General features: G+C 40.5%; 1 protein-coding gene across 4 annotated transcripts in view; it reads right to left on the bottom strand.

Annotated features, from left to right (window-relative positions):
• Positions 1–11000, bottom strand: part of rilpl1 (Rab interacting lysosomal protein-like 1) — an 18529-nt gene extending 7529 nt beyond the window's left edge. For 2 of the 4 annotated variants that reach the window (XM_085792745.1, XM_085792744.1), the window contains exons 1-5: positions 10390–11000; positions 4800–4947; positions 3195–3313; positions 2076–2318; positions 1057–1251 (exon numbers count right to left, since the gene is read on the bottom strand). In XM_085792745.1, the coding sequence (XP_085648871.1) occupies positions 1057–1251; positions 2076–2318; positions 3195–3313; positions 4800–4947; positions 10390–10677 (993 nt within the window). In that variant the 5' untranslated portion in view covers positions 10678–11000. The remainder of the gene's footprint in view (positions 1–1056; positions 1252–2075; positions 2319–3194; positions 3314–4799; positions 4948–10389) is intronic. The other 2 variants (XM_085792746.1, XM_085792747.1) reach the window with 2 other exon arrangements.
• Between the last annotated feature and the right edge of the window lie 787 nt (positions 11001–11787).

Below are 11787 nucleotides of genomic sequence, written 5' to 3'. Positions count from 1 at the left end.
CTTTTTTTTTTTTTTTAAGTATATTTTTCGGCTTTTTGCCTTTATTTGATAGTGATGACAGTAGAGATAGACAGGAAATGGGGAGGCAGAGAGAGGGGGAATGACACGCAGGAAAGGTCTGCCCGACGCGGGATTCGAACCGGGGACGCCTGCGGCGAGGACTGTAGCCTCTACATGGGGCGGCCGCTCTACCCACTGCGCCACGCACCGCCCCAACGGGAGGGTTTTAAAGGGACAACGAGGAGTTTTGGAAAAGCAAAGTGTTTTCACACTACATTTATGAGCCTCCGCGCGCACCGTACATTCTTTGACCGGCGCAAGACAGACTCATGTTTTCATTCATCAAGAATTAAAGTCAGAGGTTCAAAGAGGTTCACATACCGTCGTAGTTCCGACCATAAACGGCGATTTGGCTGCGTTATTCTCATGACTCGCCACGAAGGAAACGCTGGTCGGCTCGACCAGCATTTCCGCCACCACTAATAATAACAAAATAACGATAGAGACAAAACGATATATTTATCGAAAATGGGCCCGTTAACAAGTGTGGCTAGCGGAGATTCATCCACATTAACGTGAGACTTTTTTATAACCGAATAGAAACTCCTCGTTGTCCCTTTAACAGCTGACGTCCTCATGTTACCTTAGCTAGGCCTACCGCTGTTAGCTTAGCTACCGCTGTTAGCTGTCCCTGTCAGCTGAGCCACTGATGCTTTCTAGACACCGTGATTCCCCCAAACTGAATAAATACAACACATAGCAACACAAAACACACACACATAAATAGTAATGTTTCTTCAATCATTTCAGATTTGTCTAAACGGTGACAGGGCGTGAAAAATATGATATATATAGGCTAGCCTAGCTAAACTCCCGTTCGTTACTATTGTTCTCATTCAAATTTCGTGCTGGTTTTCTACTCGGAAGTCATTGTAAACAACAAGGAGATTCGGTCTATAAACCTCTTCCTCTGTGAGGGAGGGGGGCTCGGGGGGGGGGTTAGACTCGGGACGCTCACACCACTCTGATCACTAACGAGCTCGTCTTCATCATTACCCATAGCAACACGGCCTCCTCATCCTCATCCCCGTCGCCGCCGCCGCCGCCGGCCCCGGGGCTGAGGGAGCCGGGCAGGGGGAGGGGCCGGGGCCGCGGGGGGGCGGGGTCAAACAACCCGCCGCCCGACATCAGCGGACTGTCTGACCAGCCCTCAGCCCCCACCGCTGCTGCCACGGCAACGGCTTTACCACACTGGTGGAGCAGAAGACAGTTTATCATCTCTTCACTGTGTGTGTGTGTGTGTGTGTGTGCAGATGTTTGCAGGTGTTTGCAGCTTTAATTTGGTGTTGAATATTCTGAGTATAATTGACGCACTCATGACTTAAAGGGACAGTGCGACATTTAGCTTCCCTGCTGTGATTGAGATGAATGGGAGGGACTTTTATTTTGAAAAACATGTTATAATGTTTGTGGGGGAAAAAGTACGGAAAGCCAAACAGTTCATGATTCATCTCCTTCACGTGGCGTCTAATGTCTTGTAAACACAGTTGTTCTAAATTTTACCAGATGTTTATTAGCGTTAACCATAAATTTAACAGTTTCTCATTTCAATATAAAATATGTTCTGTCTGTGTGGTTGTTCCCACTTCTAGGTTGCAATAATATTCAAAAGTATTAATATTAGGAAAAGGTTTTTAAATGTCAAAGCTGTATGGATCGATAGAATTTATACCGGATTTCATATAGATGGCAAAGATAAGGTCAAATAGGAAATGTTTTTCCAAGCAGCATCCTTATATTTTTAATTTTATGTATGATGTGCTTAGAAAATAAAAGTGGCCTACTAATAATATATAAGTTGATTATTATTATTTTTAATTAATTAAGATTTGATCAGTGTTTACACCACATGAAGGAATTTAATTTTGACCTGTGTGGTTTTCCGTAGAAAAGTTCAGGAGGAGAAAATAAACCAAAGTGAATCATGTGACACTTTACTGTCGTTTATGACATCGAACCTGTGGACAAAGGTATAAACCAACTGGTGTAGTTCACTGTGTGTGTGTGTGTGTTACCTCTGCAGGTGAGGGCGGGAGGGGCGTGGCCTCCTCAGGCGGCAGCTCGCCGCCGCCCTGCAGCCGCTCCCTCAGCCGCGTGACTTCCTGTCGCAGCGCGGTGACCTCCTGACCCCGCGCCTGGGCGCCGGCCTCCAGCTCCACCTTCTGCTCGATCAGCGCTTTGCCCTGAGCCTCCACCACCGAGATCTTGTGCCGCAGGTCGTGGTTGATCTTCATGAGGCGCGACTGTTGCTGCTGCAGCTGCACACGACAAACACGACAAACACATCAAGTTCGAATCCCACCTGTTACCCCTTTTTCCTATTGCTCTGTCCTTTCAAAATAAAAGGGAAGGTCACATCTTGTTCACCCAGAGTCATTGAATATTTGTGGAAGATGGGACGAGCTCTTGAGAACTTTTTGGGAACAACATAAAAACTGATAAAAATAAATAAATAAATGCAGCCTTTCTTTTATGTTATGGACTGGATTTCTTAAATGTGGATTTCTTATACGTGATATAATTGTTTGGATTGTATAATCTCGTTTTTTATATAACATGTCAGAAGATACTACACTCAAAACAAAACCAACACCTGTATCTTTAACCCTTATGTACTTATTTATATGTTTCTTAAAAATCCAATAAAAATGGAAATTACAAAAAAAACAAAACACTGTACTTTAATTACATTTAAGTCTTGAGTGTCTTCTGACGTCACTGTGGCCTTTTGAAAGTCTAACCTGTTCATCCTTAAGTCCAATGTCCAGTGTCTTCTTACAATTAAATAAAGTTTGATCCATTTTAAAATAGTGAAATATTGTCGGTTCATAATGAAAGAATTGAGTAAAAGTGTCTGAGTGAGACGCAGATTTCCGACGTGCCCTGAATGCATCGTGGGTTTGCGTTCACACCTGAACTCAGAGCTGAACAGGACTCACACTCTGATGATGACATCACCTGAGCTGGACGTTGAGGTGTGAACGGGCTCAGAGATTTCTGGACCTGAGACGCTGTGATTTCCGTTTTGTTTGTTTTTTTGTACAATTGACTCCAGAGGAACCTGAACGCATCGTCTCCACCACTCTCATCTATGTAGTTCACTATAAACCCCCCTCCCTCTCCCGTCGTCTTACAGCTTCTATGTCCTCGTTCTTCAGCGTCAGCTCTCGGTCTTTCGCTCTGATCTCGTCTCTCTGTTTGTCCACGACCTCCTTCAGCTTCTTCATCACCTGCCGCTCCCTCTCCGACATACCTGAGAGAGAGAGGGGGAGAGGGAGTATTAGTCAGATGTAATCATCAGTCTTCAGCGTCAGAAGCAGACTTGTCAACTCGCTCCATTTTCCCCGAGAAATTCTGTTATTTTAATCATCTGTCCCGCAGTCTTCCAGTAAACCTCCCGTATTCCTCCTCCGGTCCAGCAGGTGGCAGCAGTACAGCAGTTGTAGCGCCCCAAGTACGCATGAAGATTTTCAAGTCGCGAGATTCAAAAATCACTGGTGCGTTAAAGGGTAATTACCATTTTTTACAATCTTGTGTCATTACAAGTCGTTCTGATGAAATGAGCACCAGCCGAGAGCCGCGTATATCCGTATAATGTGAGTCTACAGGGCAGCAGAATGCAGCCTCTAAATAACACATTATCTGCAGAGAAACTCCTTCATTTCACCAATATTTTTGTTATGATAGGCTAGTGCTATTCCCCTCTGAGTCCGGGGTTAGCTGTTCTCAACATCCGGGGTCTGTAGGTTGACCTACCGACCTCTGACGCTGTGTCGGGAAAGCCCTGAGATTCTCCTCAGCCAGGACTGCATCTTTATTTCATCATGTCCACCACTATTGGATGAAGTGATTATCACTGATTAATCACGTCATCCAACAGTAAAGGACAGGAAATAAAGATGGCCACCTAATTTCAGGAAGTAGGAGCTGTGAAAATCACCTTGTAGTTTGTAAGTGGTTGACTCGGGGTCATTTTAAGTGTCTCGTATACTTTTCTATAAATGTAACTAAGGGGCTATGGGATAATTTCCCAGTGTTGACGGGTTGGTCAGAGAGACTGGTGTGTGTGTGCGTGTGTGTGTGTGTGTGTGTGTGTGTGTGCAGCAGGTGTGTTTGCTGCACACTGAGGCCTCTGTGTGAAACCACGACAAGACTGGCTCCACGTCAGACACAGAGAAGGCCTCCTTTGTGTGTGTGTGTGTGTGTGTGACAGAGTGTGTGTGTGTAACGCTGCTCGTCACTTTTCCTTCTACACAAACAGTTTCCCTCCATTTCCTCTTTTCATCCTTCACTGACATAAACATAAACACATAAACACTGATAACGCGGCCGTGAACCGATTTATAAACATCACTCTTATTCCCCTGGTCTCTCCTCGTCGTCGTCACGGTAACACTTCCTGTCCTGTCCTTTTTTTTAAATTTTTTTTTATTGCACAATTAAACACATATTACAGGACAATTACACCGACAGTTAGACGTGTATGAGAACGTATGGGACGAGGGACGCTTTACAAAACAAACAAACATACGAGCTAGGAGAGATCTAATCAGAGATTGGAGAGTGGAGTTACGAGAGGAGGTGTTGAGCAGATATATTGGAAATAAAACAAAAATAAAGATAGGAATAGGAATGAGGGGGAAGAGAAGGTGGGGCAGATATATTGGAGATAAAACAAAAATAAAGATAGGAATAGGAATGAGAATGATGTCCTGTCCTGTCCTGTCCTGTGCGCTCACCCTCGTGTCTCTGCAGCTCCTCCTCGCTCAGCGGGTCTCTGTTGGACATGTTGGTGAGCAGAGACTTGTTCTCCTCCTGCAGCTGAGCGATCTGAGAGAGGAGATCCTGAGCTTCTCCCCTCCACACGTCCTCCACCAGCTCCAGCTCCTGCACACACACACACACACACACACACACACACGCATTAGTATTGTTATTGTGCCATTGTGTATTGGCCATTTGCACATGTTTTCTCATTATGGCTATAAAACTGCCTCTGAAGGCTTTGTCTCCTCTCTTCAGGAGTACTTAAGATTTGAATTTGTAACATCTGGTAAAGGATTATTATTATTGCACATGTTAAGGAAGTATTAGCAGTTTAAATAAAGAAAAACACAAAAAAAGCTTTATCTTTTTAGGGTGTTAGTGTGGAAAAATACTGTACTGCACACAAAGTTTTGATTTGACATTTGAAATGGGAACCTACATGTTGAGAATCAATCTTAGTAACTTTTTGAGTCTAGAGTAATCCTGCATAATTACAAAAAACCCTTAGTTGTTGTTGTTGCACTTCACATTGTTGTTGCAGTTCATTTTAAACCAAAAATTAAAAAGCAGATGACGTGCTTACAGAAAATGCATTGTCTATTAGCTTATTTTGTTAGTTTTACTGTAGTAGGCACATATGACATTCAGTATCCCTATATCGTTTGAATATTAAGTGTAAATCAACCCCAGGCTGCACTTTTAGCAGATTTTGGTGCCATTTCAGATTAAAAACCATACTACAGTTTGTAGTAGGTGTGTAAATGATCAATAATCAGTATTATTAGCAGTAATAGAGGGCCTCAATTTCAAACTATGATGGAGTTACTGCAATAATACTCTGCACATCGCAGTAGGTAAAGGGTTAAACATCATTAACACGACCACCAGATCTGCATTTCTGCACAGTTTGACAAACTTGCACTGGTCAAAACAAGTTGATTAAGCTGCCATAAGCTCCTGTTGAAGTGAAAATAAAGATGCAGGGACGACTTCAAAATCACAGGAAACTTCTGCAGCTGCGATCATTTTCTATAATTTTTGCATCTTTACTTCCTGTGCACGTCTCAGTTAATGTTGTTCTCAGGATGTCACAGTCGCACCGAGTCTAAAAATATCTGTGTCACGTCTGTGCGTCCACGTTTGACCGAGTTATTATTATGAAGCCTCGGAGTCGGAGTCTGAGAGCAGCGGCCAAATGTCCGACCTGTCAGTGAACTCAGCGCCTCCATTCGTTCTGTCCTCTCAGGTTTGTGCTTTGATTTCCTCGCTCGTCTGCGCTCGATAATCTGATTCTGGAGGTTTCACATGCTCGTCAGGTCACTGGAGCAGCACACACACACACACACACTCAAACAGAGCAGTCACTGTGCGACAGGTTCACTGGCACCAGCTGAGAACGGGGAAAAGTGAAACCGGTAAAAATCAATTTGTCCGTCTGGATTAAAGTGAAATCATCTGTGTAAAGAACAATTTCTTCTCAGTCAGGCTGAATTTTCTTCTAATCTGCTGATTCATGTTTATTTATGTTGACAACAATGAGATAAATCTGCTTTTTCCGGCTGTTTCCTCAATTAAAATGTGCATTTATCAGTTTGTATTAAGATGTTTCAGTGCATTTGCTGTTTGCTTTCTGTTTATATTGTAAAATGTGTATAATAAATAAAGTTCACAGCCTCTCTAACTATTTTCTCATCAGTAATATTCAATTTATTCAGAAAAAATAACATTTTCATGTTTTTAAAGCAGAAAATGCCTCAAATTTGTTCTTTTCTGCTTATTAAATGTGGATTTAAACTGAATTGCAGGTTTTAAACTGTTCCTCACATAAAAACAGACCTTTGAAAACCGTATATGGAGTTTCTCATCATTACTCTATTAAACTTCATAGATTTGATCGAGAAAATATTTAATAGTTAATGAGAAAAATTTGAGCATGAGTCATATAAAACCTCAGGATCATCATTTAATCAATGCAAAAACAAACAGGAGGAGAAACATGTGAAGAAAACAACTGTCTCTAAGACTTTGACTCCATCCCATAATTCCTCATTGTGTGAGTGTGTGTGTGTGTGTTTCCATGGGAACATCATGTGTGTTTCCGTCTCTTCACCTACAGAAACGTCCACTATACGACTCAGTCATGAGACCGAGTTAATCATTGAGTCACCGTCACGAGAAGCTGACGGATCAGCTGAGAACTGATCTGAGAGCAGCTCCACGTCCACTCCCTGGGTGTCATAGCGATGTCATAACGATGTCATAACGATGTCATAACGCTGTCACCACGGTGACCAGAGGCAGTTTAAAGCAGCTCAACCCGAGAATTTACTATTTCTGCCGCGTTATCCCTCCTGATGGGAAACAAACACCTCGACTGTTCACAGCTGCAGCTTTATGGACACGACTCAGATCTTTAAAAAAAAAAAAAAAAATCAATAATTGAAGATTGAATCAGTTATCAATCATTTTCATTGTTTGCATTGTTGTTGTTTTTCTCTGCTTTTTTAAAGCAGCAGTAAACGTTTATTGGGAGGAGACACTTAAACACATCATCAGGTTTAGGAAACTGGGGTTGACATTTTCTTTATGCAGTACAGTGACAATGTAGTACAGTTGTAGTACTGTGACAATGTATTGTGATAATGTAGTACGGTTGTAGTAGGCCTACTGTGATAATGTATTGTGATAATGTAGTATGGTTGTAGTACTGTGATAATGTAGTACGGTTGTAGTACTGTGATAATGTATTGTGATAATGTAGGCCTACTGTAATAATGCAGCACTGTGATAATGTAGTATGTATGTACTACTGTGATAATGTAGTAGTCTGTGATAATTCAGCACTGTGATAATTTAGTACTGTAATATTGTACTGTGACAATGTCCTGTAATAATGCAGCACTGTGATAATGTAGTAGTTTGATAATATACTGTGACAATGCAGTACTGTGATAATGTAGTACTGTAATAATGTACTGTGATAATGCAGTACTAGTCTGTAATAATGTACTGTGATAATGAAGAACTGTGATAATGCTGTACTGTGATAATGCAGTAGGCTACTGTAATAATGTACTGTGATAATGTACTGAAATAATGTAGTACTATTATACTTCAGTACTTGTATCTCCTATTTCACTCTGAAGTTCAAACAACCTTAATTAACCTATATGAGTCTAACAGGATGATCGGCTTGTTTCATCCAGTTCAGATTGTGTAATCCTGAATCCTGAGTTATTAATCCAGATAAATTAATCCTGAGTTATTAATCCAGATAAATTAATCCTGAGTTATTAATCCAGATAAATTAAACCTGGTTTATTAATCCAGATAAATTAATCCTGAGTTATTAATCCAGATAAATTAAACCTGGTTTATTAATCCAGATAAATTAATCCTGAGTTATTAATCCAGATAAATTAAACCTGGTTTATTAATCCAGATAAATTAATCCTGAGTTATTAATCCAGATAAATTAAACCTGGTTTATTAATCCAGATAAATTAATCCTGAGTTATTAATCCAGATAAATTAAACCTGAGTTATTAATCCAGATAAATTAAACCTGAGTTATTAATCCAGATAAATTAAACCTGAGTTATTAATCCAGATAAATTAAACCTGAGTTATTAATCCAGACTTTGTTCTCCTTGGGTTTTGATGACTAACTGGAAACAATCACACATTTGACCAAAAATAACCTGAGTGTTAAAAAAAGGAACCATAGTTTCCATCTTCACCAGCTCAAGAACCAGGAAGTGACCGTCTGGGTTTGAGGAGTACAGATTGTATTTATTGAAGTACTTGTACTTTAGTACATGTAAGTTTATGTATTTCTACAATGAGTATTTGTATTCTGTGATATTTCTACAGCATCAACTATTAGTATTCATAACAACATTAACAGTGAACTTGTACAGTTGTGGTACTGGTACATCTACATCTACAACATTAAAGTACTTGTATTGGAGTATTATACTGTGTAGCTATTATACTGTGACTCTTTTACTCATACTAATGTAGCATGAAGTGTAGTAGTAGTACTACTCAAATTACTGTTTCATACATTATTGCACTGGTCCTTTTACTTGTATTTTTTTCTTCTTGTAGGCCTACTGAAGTATTATACATTATGGTGCTGGTACTTCTACTTGTATACATTATAGTACAGTACTTTTGCCAACACTGGAGTATTATACAGTGTAGTATTGACACTTTTACTTGTACTATTACTACTTGTACTGTACTACTTTACTTGTAGTAGAGTAGCCTACTTGTACTATAGTATTATACAGTGTGGTACTTGTAGCCTACTTGTACTATTATACAGTGTGGTACTTGTACTATAGTATTATACAGTGTGGTACTTGTACTTGTAGTATAGTATTGGCTATACAGTGTTGTACTGGCACACTTGTACTATTACTTGCACTGTACTACTTTACTTGTAGTAGAGTACTTGTACTTGTACTATTATACAGCGTGGTACTTGAACTATAGTATTATACAGTATGGTACTTGTACTATAGTATTGGCTATACAGTGTAGTTTTGTCACTTTTACTTGTACTATTACTTGCACTGTACTACTTTACTTGTAGTAGAGTACTTGTACTTGTACTATTATACAGTGTGGTACTTGTACTTGTACTATAGTATTGGCTATACAGTGTAGTATTGTCACTTTTACTTGTACTATTACTTGCACTGTACTACTTTACTTGTAGTAGTGTACTTGTACTTGTACTATTATACAGTGTGGTACTTGTATTGTATAGTGTGGTACTTGTACTATAGTATTATACAGTGTGGTACTTGTACTTGTACTATAGTATTGGCTATACCGTGTAGTATTGGCACTTTTACTTGTACTATTACTTGCACTGTACTACTTTACTTGCAGTAGAGTACTTGTTGCCTACTTGTACTATTATACAGTGTGGTACTTGTACTTGTAGTATAGTATTGGCTATACAGTGTTGTATTGGCACACTTATACTATTATACAGCGTGGTACTTGTACTATAGTATTATACAGCGTGGTACTTGTACCATAGTATTATACAGTGTGGTACTTGTACTTGTACTATAGTATTGGACTATACAGTGTAGTACTGGCACTTTTACATGTACTACTACTTGCACTGTACTACTTTACTTGTAGTAGACTACTTGTACTTGTACTATTATACAGTATGGTACTTGTACAATAGTATTATACATTGTGGTACTGGTACTTGTAGTATAGTACATGTAAAAGTGCCACTACTACACTGTATAGCCAATAGTATTACTTGCACTGTACTACTTTACTTGTAGTAGAGTACTATTATAGAGTGTGGTACTTGTACTATAGTATTATACAGTATGGTAGACTACTTGTACTTTTACTTCAATCTGAATACTTCTTCGGTGTGAACTCTGTGGTCCTGCTCTGTTTGTTTGTTTGTTTGTTTGTTTATTAAACAACAGAAACAACTGGTCACCACCATCAGCTGATCAGGGATCGATCCCCAGCTGGATCGATCCCCAGCTGGATCGATCCCCCCCCGCCTCCTCTCACCTTGCGGTGCCGCTTCTCCTTCTCCAGCCGGTCGAGCCGCTCCAGCCGCAGCTTGTCCAGCTCCAGCCGCAGCTCCTCGGTCTCGGGGCCGATGCTGCCGCGGCTCACCATCACCTCCAGGATCTCCAGGACGCGCACCACCTTGGGCATGAGCCGGGACAGCGCCTCGCAGCCGTACTGGTCGATGATGCGCTCGAACTCCTGCCCCACCACGGCGGCGATGTCGTACACGTCCATCACCGTCAGGTCGGCCACATTTTTCTCCAGGGCCGAGCCGGACTCCTCCATGTCTGTCGGCCTCTCTCTCTCCCCGGTTTCCGACTCTTGTTTCCCTTCAAACTTCCTCTCCGGAGAAGAAGTTACCTCACCGCGGTGCTCGTCGCCTCCGCAGCCGGGACAGGCTCACTCTGCTCCGGCCTCCACAGCTCCGCGGCTACCGCTGCTGCTCGGTCACCGCCGCCCGCTGGTGGCTCCTATCCGGCCTGCGCTTTGATTTATTTGGGATAAATATCGGCGGCGGTGACGGTGTCCCATCGCTGTCCTCCACCCGGCCGCTGCTGCTCCCATACTACTACACAATAAAACACCAAACTTCCGGTTCGACCTTTCACAATAAAACCTCAACTGAGAAATTGTGTTGCAACAATTTATGAATTTATGAGCTTTTAACAGTGCCTGGTTTGATTTGATTTGGATTTGGATTTTATTAATTCATGCTTGCAGAACTTTCCAAAAACAAAACACACACAAACATTTAAAAAGAAACTACATACAAACGATTTCAGGATTAAAAAAAATATTTCAGGGCAGTGAGCAAGGGCAGTTAACAATCATTTGTAGCCACACTGCAGCCTATTATTTTTTTACAGTCTAACTATTATATAAGCTAACTGCAGTGTGCAGGGTTGAGTTCCTTAGCCATTTCTTAGCCCTGAATGCCTTCTTTTACTTCATAATTTCAGGATAATAATTTAATTTTCTATTACATGTATTTTCTTTAGTGACTGTTTTCTTTGTTTTGCTGTAAAGCACTTCGGAACAATCCCTGCATTGTGTTTAATGTGCTATATAAATAACGCTGAGTTAAACTGAGTGCTGAATTACAGATTAATGTTATTTCTTTAGACATAATCTCATTAATCTGGAGAATTCACATTTTAAACTCTGATTGGATTAAAGATAAATAGTTGCAAAAATAATATATCAATGTAATATAATATTTTCTATTTAGCAAAGTCATACACACAGTAAATTGTTGCAATAGTCCCCAATTTCATAGAAAGATATACACCGTGGGTATAAAACAGAAGATATGACAACAAGAGTATATAAAGAAAATGTGAGGATAATGATTGTATTTTTGTTTGTATTTTGTTTGACCAATGACAAAAAAAAACA

Source organism: Trachurus japonicus, chromosome 12, assembly GCF_045865225.1.
Source record: "Trachurus japonicus isolate A0001 chromosome 12, Traja_1.0".
Taxonomy (NCBI): domain Eukaryota; kingdom Metazoa; phylum Chordata; class Actinopteri; order Carangiformes; family Carangidae; genus Trachurus; species Trachurus japonicus.
The sequence above is the reverse complement of the archived record's forward strand: the minus strand, read 5'-3'. Positions and strand labels throughout refer to the sequence as shown.